The following is a 15,956-nucleotide window of genomic DNA, read 5'->3' on the forward strand; positions in this document are numbered from 1 at the left end:
AGTCTCCATGCAGAGCAGAGGGTTTCTGTGGAACGGCAGCTGCAGTCTCTCTCTGTGGGAGTGGATGGGGATGCTGCTGCAGATGCAGCTACAGTTAACAACCTGGAAGAACAAGTCAAGTGCGCTGTCGAGGTAAAACAAACAAACAAAGAAAAACAATCTTTTTTTTTTTTTTTTTTTTACACATCCAATAGAAATATAGCTTTCCTTTCATATGAACATTTACATATCTTTTTATTATCTACATCCCATCAAACCATATGCATAACTGTGTGTGTGTAATTCTCTACTGTATGTATGAGCTATGGGTCATCATCTTGTTGCATGGCCCAAGTTGAAATGTTCCAAAGTTCATTGCAATAAATATACTCACACTCTCCTGTAGAATCTGCTGATGCAACTAATGCAACAAAATTGAAATGACTGTGTACCTGATACTTCCACCCCCATGTTTAAATAAGAGTATGCCGTTATTCTAGAATGCTAGAGAAGTTTAACCCTCAAAACTGAAGATTCTATTTTGGGATTCACAGAAGGTTTTTCTAGTAGGGCTCTGGCTCCTCCATGTGTCGAGTTATGAAAGTCAGTTGTTGTCAGAAGGCTTGATGATGGCATCATTAGCTTCAACAAGGAACAGCTGCAGACGACAAGAGCATCACTCTTAAAGTAATAAGGATCTTCTGCTTTGGAAAAAAATTAAAACAGCCTGGATTTATGTCAGTAAAATTGTAACTGTCTCTACTGCCAGGGAGGGATTTTTACTTGGTTGTGGAGGATTTGCTGTGAGAATTTGATTGCATTCCATGCCAAGCTGAGTGTTAGAACTCCCAAACCCATCCCTAGTTCATAGATTTTTAGGTTTACCGTATTTTTTTTGCACTATAAGGTGCACTTAAAATCAGTCAGGTTTTATTTAGCAGTAAAGCCACTCTACAGAAGTGCAGCATTATACAGGAGTTGTACAGTGAAGTTTCTCCAGCACCAAGGCTGGAGCAGTATTAGCTTTCCCCATTAACAGCACTAAGCGCTAGCTCTTTTGCCATTCAAAGGTGAGTATTTTTGGCCTGTAGCCTGCTGCTAACCTCAGCAAGCACTTCTGAAGCAGCATTAGCATTAGCTGCTAACCCCAGCGCTAATCAGCGCTAATAACCTTTGTAGACTAATATCCAGTTCTCAAATGTTTTTAATTAATTTATTTCTTTTTTTAAGAATTACAGTTTTGTTGACACAGCTTAGCTTTACTAGTTACCCCAGCTGAATTAGAAGGAAAACATGGCGACACCCCTGTTCCTTACTAGCGTCACATAATGAGCCTTATAATCCGCTGCTCCATATGTATGACAATAGACCAGAAAATAGACGTTTATTAATAGTGTGCCTTATAGTAAAAATAGTATATAAAAAAACGGAAGGTATGCAAATTACAGGTAGTAGTAAAAGCGTTTCAGTATATCTGGTTAAGCTCCCATTCCCATCTGGGTGTGACTTTTCCTGACTTGCACTGATAAACACTTACATACTGATTAGATGTAGATTTCACACTGGATACCCTCTGGTATCTGTCCCTTTACACCAGCGTTAACCGGATGGGTCTGTGACATTTGTAAGTGTGTGTGTGTGTGTCTGTGTGTGTGTGTGTGTCTGTCCCATAGGGCCCCGGTGGAGTCGCTGTAATCAGCCTTGAGCGCTCTTTAGCTGCTAATGCTGATTGGAGTACAACACTTGACATATGAGGCTAATGGGATATTAGTATGTCAGTCATCAGTGGGTGCATGCACATGTGTGTGTGTGTGTGTGTGTGTGTGTAAGGGAGAGAGAGAGAGATTAGATTGTGACACTTGACATCTGAGGTTAATGGGATATTAGCGTATGATTCTTTAGCAGGCGCTGTAGTGTTGTGTGTGTGTGTGGTGTGTGGTTTGTTGTGTGTGTGTGTTGTGCGGCTGTTTGGTCCTCTTGCACATCAACACTCTGGTATATTTTGTTTTTTAAAGGCAGTCTGGAATTTTCGGATGTTCTTCCACCATTAGTTTATGTGTCTGGTCATATTAAGTAAGATTTATGCATATATATATATATATATATATATACAGCTCTCTAAAAAGATTTCTTTGATTTGAAAACCTCTGGAATATAATCACGAGGAAGATGGTTGATCACAAGCCATCAAACCACCAAGCTGAACTGCTTGAAGAATATTGCACCAGGAGTAAAGCAGCATAAAGTTACCCAAAAGCAGTGTGTAAGACTGGTGGAGGAGAACATGATGCCCAAATGCATGAAAAAAAATGTGATAAAAAACCAACCAGGGTAATTCCACCAAATATTGATTCCTGAACTCTTAAAATATTCTTTATGAATATAAACTTTGCATCTTTTTTTTTGTTGTTATTTCAGCCATTTCTCATTTTCTGCAAATAAATGCTCTAAATTACAAAAAAAATAGGAATTTGGGAGAAATGTTGTCCGTAGTTTATAGAATAAAACAACAATGTTTATTTACTCAAACGTATACCTATAAATAGTAAAATCAGAGAAACTGATTCAGAAACTATGTGTAGGACATGTTGCAGTCACATGCTGACCCACACACACAGCAAGGGTTTCTATATATCTATATCTGTGTATATTTACCAGTATTTTACAATAGTCATTATTTTATATAGAAGTCTGAAGTAAATATTAAAGGGCCTGAATTCTCTCTGCAGGAGAAGGAGCGAGCGCTGCAGATGTGGCAGGCAGCTGCGCAGGAGCTGGACCGTCTGCAGAAACTCTACCAGAGCACCATGAGGGACGGACAACTGCACACCGCCGAGCGACAACACATACAGGTGCACACACACAGGCAAAATAAAAAATGGCACAATAAAAAAATGCACAATTATAAACTGATTATACACAATACAAAAATATATTTCTTATTATTGTTACTATAATTATGACTGTTTAGACAACATTGATTGATTTTTTTTTTTTTTTGTCTTTTTCTCTTAGAATCAGCTGGCCCAGGTTCAACAGCACACTCAGAAACTGCAGACAACCAATCAGAGCTTAGAATCGGTAAGAAAAAATGCTGTCACCCTTTTTATTGCTCTGTTTGATTCTACAGCTGTTTAGCCACACACAGCTTTTATTTTAAGCCCCACCCATTCAGCCTACTGCTTTTATTTTAAGCCCCACCCATTCAGCCTACTGATTTTATTTTAAGCCCCACCCATTCAGCCTACAGCTTTTATTTTAAGCCCCACCCATTCAGCCTACAGCTTTTATTTTAAGCCCCACCTATTCAGCCTACAGCTTTTATTTTAAGCCCCACCTATTCAGCCTACAGCTTTTATTTTAAGCCCTGCCCATCCTATAGCAGTTCATCTCCACCCTATTGTCTACAGCCTTTTTAGCTCCACCCAATTCAACCTACAGCAGTTTAGCTCCACCGTATTCAGACTACAGCTTTTGTTATGCCCCACCCATTCAGTCTACAGCTTTTTATTAAGCCCCACCCATTCAGTCTACAGCTTTTTATTAAGCCCCACCCATTCAGTCTACAGCTTTTTATTAAGCCCCACCCATTCAACCTACAGCAGTTTAAAGCCCCCTTATTCATCCTACAGCGGTTTAGCCTACAGATTTTGTTAAGCCCCACCCATTCAGACCAGAACAGTTTAGCATGACCCTATTCAGCCTACAGATTTTTTTTTGTTGTTGTTTTTTTTTTTTTTTTTTTTTTTTTTTTTTTTTTTAAAGCTCCAGCCATTCATCCACCCACTATAAAATACTGATATGTGCTCTTTAAGACTGTTATCAAGGAGATCCTGAATTACGTAAATCTATTAGATGCTAATCCTTATGTTCCTGTAATCCCTCTCTCTCTCTCTCTCTCTCTCTCTCTCTCTTTCTCTCTTTCTTACACACACACACACACACACACACAAACCTGTGTGAATGAGCTTTATTTAGCGTCCTCTTCTTTTGTGTGTCTTTTACCTGTACAGAAATGTTACACCCTGCTGAATATTTAATAAGGGTGGAGCCTCTTCTCCTTTTTTCTCCTCCCTCCCTCTGTCGCTCTCTTTCTGTCGCTTTTTCACCATACCTTTCTGTAGCACACAGTCCTTTTTACCTCTAACCCTTCTCTTACCTTCTCTCTGTCTCCCTCTGTCTCTCGCACTGTTTTGTGCCTTCTAGAAGTGTACTGTGTGTGTGTGTGTGTTGCCATGCCTCCAAGGCGCTCATGTCTGTCGTGTCACACTCAGACCAATCAGCAGTTTCTGAAGACCATCGCAGAGCAGAGCAGTGAAGTGGAGGAGCTCCGCAACCAGCTCAGGTAAAACTTTAAAGCGATAGTTCAGCCAGAGTTCAATTAAATAATACAGCTTTCACCCCATCAATTAGCACTGTAGCTACAAAGCTTATTTAACTAACACATAATAGAAGCTTTTAGCCCACCAGTTAGCACTGTAGCTACAACACTGATGTAGCTTACAAGTAATAGAAACTCACACCCCACCAGTTGGCACTGGAGCTATTGGAGGCAGTTGTAGGCAACGTTGTGTTAGCTTTTCTGCATAAATATGACTTAAAACATTAGATTTTCACTAACCCAAATTAAACAAATGAGACAGAAATATTATTGTACTTGGTCATTTATTTATTGAGGAAAATGATATAACATTACATATCTGTGGGTAAAAATGTATGTGAACCATTGCTTTCAGTATCTGGTGGCCTTTCTGGCCCTGATGCAGCAGAACACGCCCAAACCAAGATACTACCACCACCATGTTTCTGATAGAATTCGGTTCTTATGATGGAATGCAGTGTTTTCATTTTTCCTTTCAAACCAAAAATCCATCCATAACATATTATTCCAATAGCCTTTGTAGTAGTGCTGGACGATATGGCCAAAATTTATATCACAATATATTCCTTAAATTTCGGTCGATACGATATAATTTCGATATCGATAAATACTTTGAAGGCCTCAGAAAAAGAATCCCTGCAATCTCTGCAGCTTGCACTGCAAATTTAAATTATTATTTAACTGTGTATTTGCACTTTTTGTATCAATCTATCTAATGGAAATCTGTACCTACTACTGTATGAAAATGTTTTTTAAGTCTTTGAAACCTCCTTTCACAAAAACTTTAATACTTTAGAAATAAAAGTAGTCAAAATAAATCAATGCTCAATTTTATTTGCATATAGCAAAATAATAACATGACATCCCTGTCAAACATAAGCCTATATAACTATTACAAATAAAAATAACTTTAAATGACAACAGAGGCAGAGCTTCTTATTCATTGTAAACAAATTTAACAGATTAAAACAAAAGTGTTTTAACTAGGATATATAATACAAGAAGCCTTTATATACATAAAAGCAACAAGATTTTCCCGTCAAATAAACAAACCTATAGGATTTTTCAACTATAAATAACTTAGTGACAACATAATCTATTAAAGTGCTTCAGCCAGAATACAAGAGGTATTCAACATGATATAAACGGCAAATAAACAAACCTAAAGGATTCATAAACTTTAAATAACTTAGTTTCAACATAATCTATTAAAGTGCTTCAGTCAGTATAAGGAAAATATTGTATGTAGTGAAGATGCTTGAGGTGGTGGAACAGATTAGATGTATTAACGTCACGCTGCTTGTCGGCTCCACTCACCGGCACAATTTGCAGCAAAGCGGCAAGCGAGCGGACCCGCGGCTGGGCGAGCGGACCCGCGGCTGGGCGAGCGGACCCGCGGCTGGGCGAGCGGAGCCGCGGATGGGCGAGCGGAGCCGCGGCTGGGCGAGCGGAGCCGCGGATGAGCGAGCGGACGAGCGAGCGGACGCGCGAATGGGCGAGCGAAACAGCGGCTGACCGAACCGAGTCTACCCTAGCCTTGGATCCGCTCGTCCCGGCTCCGTTTCGAGACATTTTAGATGCGTAGCGGAGCGGACCTGAACCTAACCTAGCCTAGCCTAGCCTAGCCATTTTAACCTAGCCTAGCCTAGCCTATCTGGCTACGTGCCTGTGTGATTGCGTCATCACGCACTGAGGTAGCACAGCTATGGGGGCTGAATGTGTTTGGCTCTGCGGCGAGCTGACGCCAGTAAAAAACGCCTGTCCGTGACAGATTCTGTACATAATACATATCGATATACCACAAAAGTGATATCACCGTTATTGAAACATTTCTTATCGCGATAAATACCGATATCGAATTATTGTCCAGGCCTACTTTGTAGCTTATATTGTAACTAAGTTATTTATAGTTGATAAAGCATATAGGTTTGTTTATTTAACGTGATTGTAATGTTTAAGAGGTTTTGGGTCTGTGAAAAAAGCTCAATATAAAAATTAAGAATCCTGTATGTTTCTTTTATGTATATAAAGGCTTTTTTGTATTCTTTATCCTGGTTAAAGCACTTTTTTATTTATTTTTTTATTTAACATTTTAATCTGATAAATATGTTTACAAAAGAATAAGAAACTCTGCCTCTGTTGTAATTTAAAGTTATTTATATTGGTAATAGGTATATAGGTTGTAGGTTTATGTTTGACAGAGATGTCATTTTTGCATATTTTGCTATATGCAAATAAAAGTGAGCATTGATTAGTTTTGACCATTTTTATTTCCAAAGTTTTATAGTTTTAGTGAGAGGAGGCTTCTTAAAGAGATTTAAATTAAATTTTCAGACAGTAGTAGGTACATATTTCCAGTTTTTAAAGTGTTTATATTTTCATCTCGATCAAAATTAAGGAATATATTTCGGTATATATTTTTTTCTATATCGTCCAGCACTACATTCGCTTTAATTGCGTGTTACAGGGTTGCAAAACTTTGTGCTTTGTAAATTGATGCTGGACAGTTCTAGGCTTTATAAATTGTGCCGTAAACACACCCCACTTATTTATATACCCTACACAGCATAAATTATATAGTGGAGAGTGGAGACGTTTGGAACACAGCCACAGCCTACTAATGAACTGTGGATATGTATATACATGCTAATAGATACTGTGTGTGTGTGTGTGTGTGTGTGTGTATATATATACCAGGCAAGCCAAGCAGGAGCTGAGAACCGCCACAGCAAAAGTAGACGAGATGACCAGACTCATGCAGAATGTTCAGGACCAAATGCAGCGGACGGTGTGTGTTTTTATTATATTATATAATGTATTACCGTTCGGTGTAAATTTGGACCATTCATGAAACCCTGTTTTTTTTTTTTTTCATAAAAATAACTCAAATCATTAGAAAAACCCCTGAGCATGGTGATTTGTGTGCAGATTTATTCAGAAATGCAATAAAACACACTTTTCATTTTTCACTTAAATCACCAAATTAGGTATTACCGTTTGGTGTAATTTTGGACCATTCATAAAACCCTGTTTTTTCATTAAAAATGACTCAAATAAGTGGAAAAATGCCTGAGCATGGTGAATTGTGTGCAGATACTTTTTAGATATGCAATAAAACACACTTCTCATTTTTCACCAAAACCGTGTGTGTGGATGCAGGAGGAAGATGCAGCTGAGGCTCATGGGAGAGAGGAAGCCTCTGACCGCAGACTGCAGCAGCTACAGGCAGCACTCAGCCAATTAGAGGGCCGGTACATATGTACACACAAACACAAACATGCACACACATTTAATACACTTAATATAAGTGAATTATATAAGCTATAAACTGCTGTAGGCTGAATAAATGGGTGGGGCTAAACTGCTGTAGGCTGAATAAATGGGTGGGGCTAAACTAAACTACTGTACTATAGTTTCTGCATTATAAATGTACAGTAGTGTTAACCTGTGTGTTTGTAATGAATGCGCTGTAAGTGTGTGTGGTGGTGCTGTTCAGGTTGAAGGGGGCGACGGCGGAGGCGGAGTCAGTGCGGAGGGAGCAGGCGGTGTGGGAAAGGAAGCTGGGGGAGTTGCAGAGCCGCTGTGCCACTTTAGAGGAGGAGAAATTCGAAACTTTCCAGCGTCTCCGAAACTCCCTGCAGCTCGCCGAGGAGGCGTCATTACAGAGAGACCAGGTATACCACAGAAACATCACATTTAAAGGAGAAGTCTGGTGTGAAATGAACTCAGGCTGTAATGAAACATGATAACAGGTACTAATGTTGAGGTTAGCCCACCTCCGTACAACTTCAGCATTCTGAGATACAGCGCTTTTATCTGATGCTCCCAACAGGCTCACAATGCAAGTGATAGGGGCATAGTTTTGTCCTTGTAAAGAAATCACTATTTTTACACATTTAACAAAGCTCAAAGTAGCTCTAAACTTCATTGGTAGAATTTTAAAGCTCCTGACATTTAAAACAAGGCACTGAGAACTTAAAACATAATACTAATTATAGACACGTACCATATTTTCCGCACTATAAGGTGCACCGGACTGTAAGGTGCATTATGCGACACTAGTAAGGAACAGGGGGGTCGCCATGTTTTCCTTCTAATTCAGCAGATCTTGCTAAACTAAGCTTAGCTAAGTAAACCAAACTGTAATCTCAGAGATCAATAAAGTATCTATCTATCTATCTATCTATAGCTTAGAATTCCAGATTTCTACTAAGGCTGGGTGCAGCAGCATTAGCATTAGAGGCCACTCTAATAAATGCCACCTAAAAGTGTTACACTGAGGAACCCTGAGTGTTTTATATATATATATTTTAGCTAGCGGTTTGTTCCTCATAGCACTGTAAACACGCAAACTACAGTCTGATATACTTAAATCTAAATGCGAAAGAGCTAGCGCTTAGCGCTGTGGTTAGCAGGTAATGCTAAAACTGCTCCAGCCTCAGTGCTGGAGAAACTTTACTGAAACTCCTGTATAACTCTGCACGTCAGTGGAGTGGCTTTACTGCTTCTTACAACCTGAGTAATAAGAAATTATACATAAAGACGCACTGTTGATTTTTGGGGAAATTAATGGATTTTAAGTGCAACTTATAGTGCAGAAATAAGGTAATTACTGTAGCTTTACTGCTGGGATGTCTGGATGTCTGGTATCCGTCAGGCTCAGCTGAGGGAGAATCAGAGGGTGGAGGAGTTGGAGAGAATGAAGGAAGGGATGAAGCAGCTGGTGGAGGAAGCAGCAGCCCGCACTAGGAGAGAGGTATACAACACTTCTATATACACACACACACACACACACACACACAAACACACAAAACAAAAACATTGATATTGATATAGTATGTTTTAGGGGTGTGACGAGATCTCGTGGGAAAAAAACAGTTTAGTGTGTACTTTTTAAGTGGGATCTGGCAACCCAGGAGCGATAGCAGCGAGTGTGGTGGCTGAGCAGTGAGAGCAGCTCTCAGCAGAAGAGAAAAATTCGGACATTTGTATAGAAGATGCTTCTGCTACTTTTAAGTTGTATGTCTGGCTGCATTTTGGCTCCAGTGGAAACAATAAACAGTAACAGAGTGACCAACAAGACACAAACCATATATAAATACTGTAAATAAATCCTACACCTGACTGTTTCATAGACAGCTGTACTAATCCCTTAACTCTGTACTGTATTAAAAAACATGTTCTGTCTCTGTTTGCATTTCAAGCATTAATATAGTCTTAATATGACTGGTTATGGTTCTGCATAGTTAAATTACAAGAGATTTAGGAGAAAAAAAACACAAACCATAGTCTTAATATGACTGGATGTGGTTTGCACTTATTGTTTGCACTATATAAGAAAAGTTTTTTTTATTTTTTATTCTTATTTCTATTTCTTATAGAATCAATGTGTGAGAGAAACCAGTCTGTTAAGTTTGCGTTTTATATGATTTTGTCAAATAAAACTCTTTTCAAGCCATTTTTCATTTGTGACGTTTTCTTTAATTTTTTTTTTAAATCTCGTCTCGTGATATTAGTGTCTCGTCACACCCCTAGTAGGTTTTGCAATCTTTTCCTCTGTAACAGTTGAATTTTGGATGTCTTTTTTTATTTTATCCACTAGAGGGCAGTATAAGCTTATTTATTACTGCCTGATTTCATTATTGCATTATGAGTCCACTCACATACGCAAATGCTCAAATTTAGAATATACGAGTATCAATACCTAATCAGAATTCTAGATTTTAGAAGGAAAATGTCTGCATAAATCACTGTGCTGTAATATAATTCACTGTAAACCTTCAAAATACTGTCTTAATTATTTTTTACTTTTGTGATGTGTTGAGGTATAAATCAGGGCTGTGTGTGTGTTGCAGGTGGAAGCGGTCCGTAAGCAGTACAACAGTCAGATTCATCGCCTGGCTGAAGAACTGTCTGCTCTACAGCTGGTGAGTATACGTTCAGTAGTCACTGAGTGTGTACTCTGCTCAGTGCAGTGTTCTGCATCATGAATTATTAAGCAGTAAATTTCCATTGAATCCTGCAGCAGCCTCATTACAGCCTGTGTTCTGCTGCTTTCAGGAATGTGCGGATAAAGAGACTCAGATAGAGAGAGCACACAGAGAGAGGAAAGCTGTGGAGGAGGAGCTGGAGAAGGTAACATTTCCCTCTGTATCAATACTTAGCAGAGCCACCTTTCACTGCAATTACAGCTGCAAGTCTCTACCAGTTTTCCTCATCCAGTGACTGAGATTTTTGCCCCATTCTTCTTCGCAAATTAGCTCAAGCTCAGTTAGGTTGGATGGAGAGCGTCTGTGAACAGCAGTTTTCATGTCCCTTCACAGAAGCTCAATGGAATTTAGATCAGAACTTTGATTGTGGGCCATTCTAACACGTGAATATTCTTTACTGTAGCTCTAGCTGTAGGTTTAGGGTCATTGTCTTGCTGGAAGGTCCATCTCTTTCTTTTTTAGCCTCTGACATAACAAATTTTAACAGAGCAAATGTATTATTACCTGGTCTGTTTTTCATATATATGCAATACTACGCAATACTAGTAAGGATGCCTACTACATCAAGGCAAGTGAGCAAGAGTGTCGCCATGTTTCCTTTCTAATTCGGAAAGCTGGGGGAAGCGCCCAAGTAAACAAAATTATAAATTGTAAAAAAAATAATAATAATAATAATAATTTACAGTAGCATTAGCTGCTAACCGCAGTGCTAGCGGGACCCTGAGTGTTTTGGTAACCTAGGGCTCTATCAGCTAGTGATTTGTCCTACATAGCTTGTTTTAACACAGCAAACATGCAGACTACAGTCTGATATACCTCACCTTTAAACAGCTAAAGAGCTAGCGCTGCAGTTAGCGGCAAATGCTAATGCTGCTGCACCCAACCTTAGTGCTGGAGAAACGTAGAACGCTGTACTTCAGCGGAGTGGCTTTACTGCTCCTTTATACCCGAGTGGTTTTAAACATTATTGAACGATGATGTGTGTGTGTGTGTGTGTGTTAGGTGTATAGAGAAGGCCGTTGTGGGGAGCCGGAGCTGAGGAAGATGGAGGCACTTCATCAGAGGTGCTTAAATGCAGAGAGACAGAAGGAGGAAACGGAGCTCACTCTGAATACCACACAGTCCAATATGAAGAAACTGGAGATGGAGTGAGTACACACACACACACACACACACACATTACTAGTATCTCCCTTCCATTACATTTAAATAAACACTTACGTTTTAAGAAAAACAGTCGTGATTAATTGTGATTAATTGCAGAATATTGTTGTAATTAATGCAGCAACTTTTTTTTTGTAAGGGATAGACATCACTAATTTAAACAATTCCATCTAGCAAACCTTGCATTCATTCTTTTATTTACATTTACACTTACTTACCTCACATACTTAAGTTTTAAGTCATTCATCATGGGATATTCTTGTGGTTATTTTTGACTTTTTTATTGATTGACATTTTAGTAATTTAGTTATTTTATATTTAGTTCAGATAAGAGTTCCTCAGATCTCAGTGTTTCATACAAACTTACATACTACTCAGTCTAGCTGTAATGCTTACCGTGTGCAATATCCATCTCACTACATGTACTGTGATCTCCTTATCACCATTTGTGCAATATTCTTCTCACCTTTTAATCTACTATTTATTTGATATTTATTTATTCACTGTTACTCTTTGTGCAATAATAATTATAATTTTATATTTTTTTCTTTACTATATATATACATTTTTAAGTATCTTTTATATATTTCCTGTAATTGTTTTTTGCATATATAGATTTATCATTATTTGTTTATATTTTTTCCTGACCTGTTTCTCTGTACCGCTGTAACATTGTAAATTTCCTCAGTGTGGGATTAATAAAGGATTATCTCATCGTATCTTAAACAAGTTGAAATAAGATGAACATGTCGACTTATGAAACTCTGCGCTAATCGAGCGTAGTCTACAGATACAGCGGATATAGGTGAGAATAGTGTAATATGATAGTACCTCTTTAAAGCATCTGTCCATTAACTTCTATTGTAAGCGGCTTTAGTTTCTCAGCAACGGATAGAGATTAGTGTTAACACCACTGGGAAACTGGAGATACTGAGTGCTCACACACACACACACACGCACACACACTCAGCAGCAGTGTTGTAGTGTAACCTGAATTTTTTCTGGTGCGTGTTGTAGCTTCAGTGAGGAGCTCTCCCGGTGTCAGGAGGAGGTGCGCCGGCTGCAGGTGGCGCTGGCGAGCGCTCGGGAGGAGAGCAGCAGCATCAGCGAGGAGCGTCTCAGCCTTCAGCAGGAGAACCAGCAGCTGCACAGAGACATGGACACACTCCGCAAAGAGTGTGTGTTAGCACAGAGACAGGCCAAACAACAGGTAACGTACATATATACACACACACACACAGACACAAAGACACATTGGTATTTAATTAAGCTGTTAGTGTCCCTCAAAGTTCTAAAAGTCTGTCAGCTGGGCAAAATGTCTTCGATATGTCAACGATAATCAACGATCTCTCACCAGGAGGTACACTAGATCAACAAAAGCATCTGAGAGCCTTTTTATAGGGCAGCAGGGAAACACTTGTGGTGCCTCTGTACCTCTAGAGGCGATACGCTATCGTTAGCCAGTGAGCATAACAAGCTAACACATTAGAGTGACGGTAGCTCAGCTCTGTGGAGTCTGAGAAACACTCATCTCGCTCTGTCCTGCCTGGAGAAACATAAGATCACCATGGTTAGGTCATGGAAAAGTATTGGTTGAAAACTGTATGAACCCTGTTCATAAAGTTTTAAGAGTTCAGAAATCAATATTTGGTGGAATAACCCTGGTTTTAAGGTTTTTAATCACAGTTTTTAATTACGCATCTTGGCATCATGTTCTCCTCCTCCACCAGTCTTACACACTGCTTTTGGATAACTTTATGCTTTGCACTACTGGTGAAAAAATTCAGTAGCAGTTCAGTTTGGTTTGATGATCAGCTTGTGATCATCCATCTTCCTCTTGGTTGTATTCTAGAGGTTTTCAATTTGGTAAAATCAAAGAAACTCATCATTTTTAAGGGGTCTTTTATGTGTGTATATGTGCAGGTGTCCTGTATGCAGCAGGAGCTGAGTGTGAAGGAGCAGAGTCTGGAGGCCAGGCTGAGGGAGATGGAGGAGAGCAGTAAGAGCTCTAATGCGGGACTGAGCCGCCTGCTGCAAGCCCAGCAGAAAACCACCAACCGATACAGAGAAGAGGCCAAGCAGCTCACACACACCTTCCAGAACACGGTCAGCTCGCTCAGGTACAACATTTTATTCTAGCTTTTTTTTTTTTAATCATACTTACTTTTTTTAGATTAACAAACACATTTCATATTCAAAATAACCTGAGTAAATATAAGCACTTTTTAAAAAAGGCTGGAGTGCATCATTACAAAAAAAAAAAAGTAAGTGTGTGTGTGTTTCAGATCAGAGCTGAACAGGCAGAAGCAGAGGTGTGCGGAACTGGAGATTCAGCTGGAAACCGACCACAAGAAAATCCTGGAGGTAAGGAACGCTGTTCTAAACTGAATCAGTTTCTCTGAGCTGTTTATAGGTTTATGTTTGAGTAAATGAACATTGTTGTTTTTTAATCTATAAACCACAGACAAAATTTCTCTCAAATTCCTAATAAAAATATTATCATTTAGAGCATTTATTTGCAGAAAATGAGAAATGTCTGAAATAATAATAAAAAAAAAGATGCAGAGCTTTCAGACCTCAAATAATGCAAAGAAAAAAAAAGTTCATATTCATAAAGTTTTAAGAAAAGTTCAGAAATCAATATTTGATGGAATAACCCTGGTTGGTTTTTAATCACATTATTTTTTTCATGCATCTTGGCATCATGTTCTCCTCCACCAGTCTTACACACTGCTTTTGGATAACTTTATTCAGTTTGGTAAAATCAAAGTAACTCAGCATTTTTAAGTGGTCTAATTTTTTTCTCAGAGTTGTATATACTGTTGTACGTTGCTCCATCTCAGCCTCACTCTACATCCCTCTACCTCGCTCCACCTCGCTTTTCCTTGCTCTGCCTCCCTCTTACTCGCTCCACATCTATGTTACCTCACTTGTTGTGCATTGCTTTATCGGATGTCGTAACTATTTTTTTTATTTTGTATTTTTTTCCCTGAAAAAAAGTTTGAGAGACAGCTGGTGGAGCATCAGGAGAAAAACGCTCGTCTACAGACACGCCTGAGCCAGGCTGAACACAGAGCCTCCAGTGCATCTCAGCAGGTACAGACACACACACACCTTAACACAAGGGCACCCACCCCTCAAAAGTATCCAGGCAGCCTTATAAGCATAGTGTCTTATACATTGACCTAATTGAAAAAGTAAGATATGTAATTAAAAGCATTAATAAAAACTACTTAGAACACTGTCCCCACTCTAACTATAAACTTTACCATGAAGTATAATTATTAAAATCCTTCAGATATTTATTTATTTTTTAGCATTGTTGTGCGACTTCAAATCCCATCTATGCTTTAAAAATATTTTTTTGTTAAAAAAAAATCCATAATATTTAAGTTAAAATACACATTTTACTTGTGTCTCTGGGGTTTAACTCAGTCCTGTTACCGTAAAACACATTACCCTGATCATCTGAAACATCTAGAACTTTCTACAACAACAGGAAGTGACATCAGCTGATTCTTCTGAAGATCATGGGAAGACCAAAATTAAGTCCCTCATTAGTTTTTCTGTATATTTGATCTTATTGTAACTGTGACTGAGGAGCTCAATCTCAACACTCACACTCATTCCTGTTACCTAAATTAATTCTTACATCTTATTGGTTTATTTTTAAAATACAATTTTTTGGGAAAATCACTAGAATGTGTTCAGTGTCCTCATGCTATTAGTAGAGTTGACATTTAGCTATTTTTCATGTTTTTGCTAATTCTATGATTTAAAAACTCATTCCTGTTACGTTCAGTCCTGTTATTCAAAACATAAAATGTAACAGGAGTGAGTTCCAGTATCAGGAGTGATTTATTTTTGGTAATAAATATCAATTATTTAAACATGCAGTCCTCTAAACCATGTATTTAAAATGAAGATAAAATCATATGAGAAAATTAAAGAAATTAGTGGACTTGCTTTTAAACATGCTTTTTAAATGTCATGAGTTTTGTAACCAAATCTGCCTGAGTTTGACCAGTACATGTTTTAAATCGTTAAACACGTGTGTTCGATTCAGAATAAAAAAATAAAATATGTTTAATTTGGAAGAGAAAAGCATATAGCACCCATTCGGTCGAATGGCCCAAATACTAAGTATAAAATAATCAATATCTCTGTGTGTGTTTTCAGCTCAGTGTGATCCAAAGGAGAAAAGCTGCTTCCATGATGGATCTGGACACACTGTCATAAAAGAGTCACCTGCCACTTCCAATCACCATGTTTACATTTTTATCACGCTAAAGAGATTCTGTAGAAAAGGTAAATGATTTTAAACTGTAAAATAGTGTTTAAAAGTAAGTTTTGGTAACTTTTTTAAATAAGCAAGTTAATTTGTTTAATTTTGAATATAAAATATAATTGAGAGGCATTTCTCTAGCCATGTTTCTGTTTTT

At 38.4% G+C, this 15,956-nt stretch overlaps 1 protein-coding gene across 3 annotated transcripts in view; it reads left to right on the forward strand.

Moving 5' to 3' along the window:
• Nucleotides 1–15,931, forward strand: part of sclt1 (sodium channel and clathrin linker 1) — a 194,582-nt gene extending 178,651 nt beyond the window's left edge. For all 3 annotated transcript variants that reach the window (XM_049472483.1, XM_049472482.1, XM_049472484.1), the window contains exons 7-22: nt 3–132; nt 2,709–2,831; nt 2,995–3,060; nt 4,254–4,324; nt 7,058–7,148; nt 7,520–7,611; nt 7,857–8,034; nt 9,018–9,116; nt 10,216–10,287; nt 10,421–10,495; nt 11,353–11,498; nt 12,532–12,724; nt 13,438–13,634; nt 13,800–13,878; nt 14,515–14,610; nt 15,694–15,931. In XM_049472483.1, coding sequence (XP_049328440.1) covers nt 3–132; nt 2,709–2,831; nt 2,995–3,060; nt 4,254–4,324; nt 7,058–7,148; nt 7,520–7,611; nt 7,857–8,034; nt 9,018–9,116; nt 10,216–10,287; nt 10,421–10,495; nt 11,353–11,498; nt 12,532–12,724; nt 13,438–13,634; nt 13,800–13,878; nt 14,515–14,610; nt 15,694–15,753 — 1,768 coding nt within the window. In that variant the 3' untranslated portion in view covers nt 15,754–15,931. The remainder of the gene's footprint in view (nt 1–2; nt 133–2,708; nt 2,832–2,994; nt 3,061–4,253; nt 4,325–7,057; nt 7,149–7,519; nt 7,612–7,856; nt 8,035–9,017; nt 9,117–10,215; nt 10,288–10,420; nt 10,496–11,352; nt 11,499–12,531; nt 12,725–13,437; nt 13,635–13,799; nt 13,879–14,514; nt 14,611–15,693) is intronic.
• The last annotated feature ends 25 nt before the right edge of the window (nt 15,932–15,956 follow it).

Source organism: Astyanax mexicanus, chromosome 25, assembly GCF_023375975.1.
Source record: "Astyanax mexicanus isolate ESR-SI-001 chromosome 25, AstMex3_surface, whole genome shotgun sequence".
NCBI classification, from domain to species: Eukaryota; Metazoa; Chordata; class Actinopteri; order Characiformes; family Acestrorhamphidae; genus Astyanax; species Astyanax mexicanus.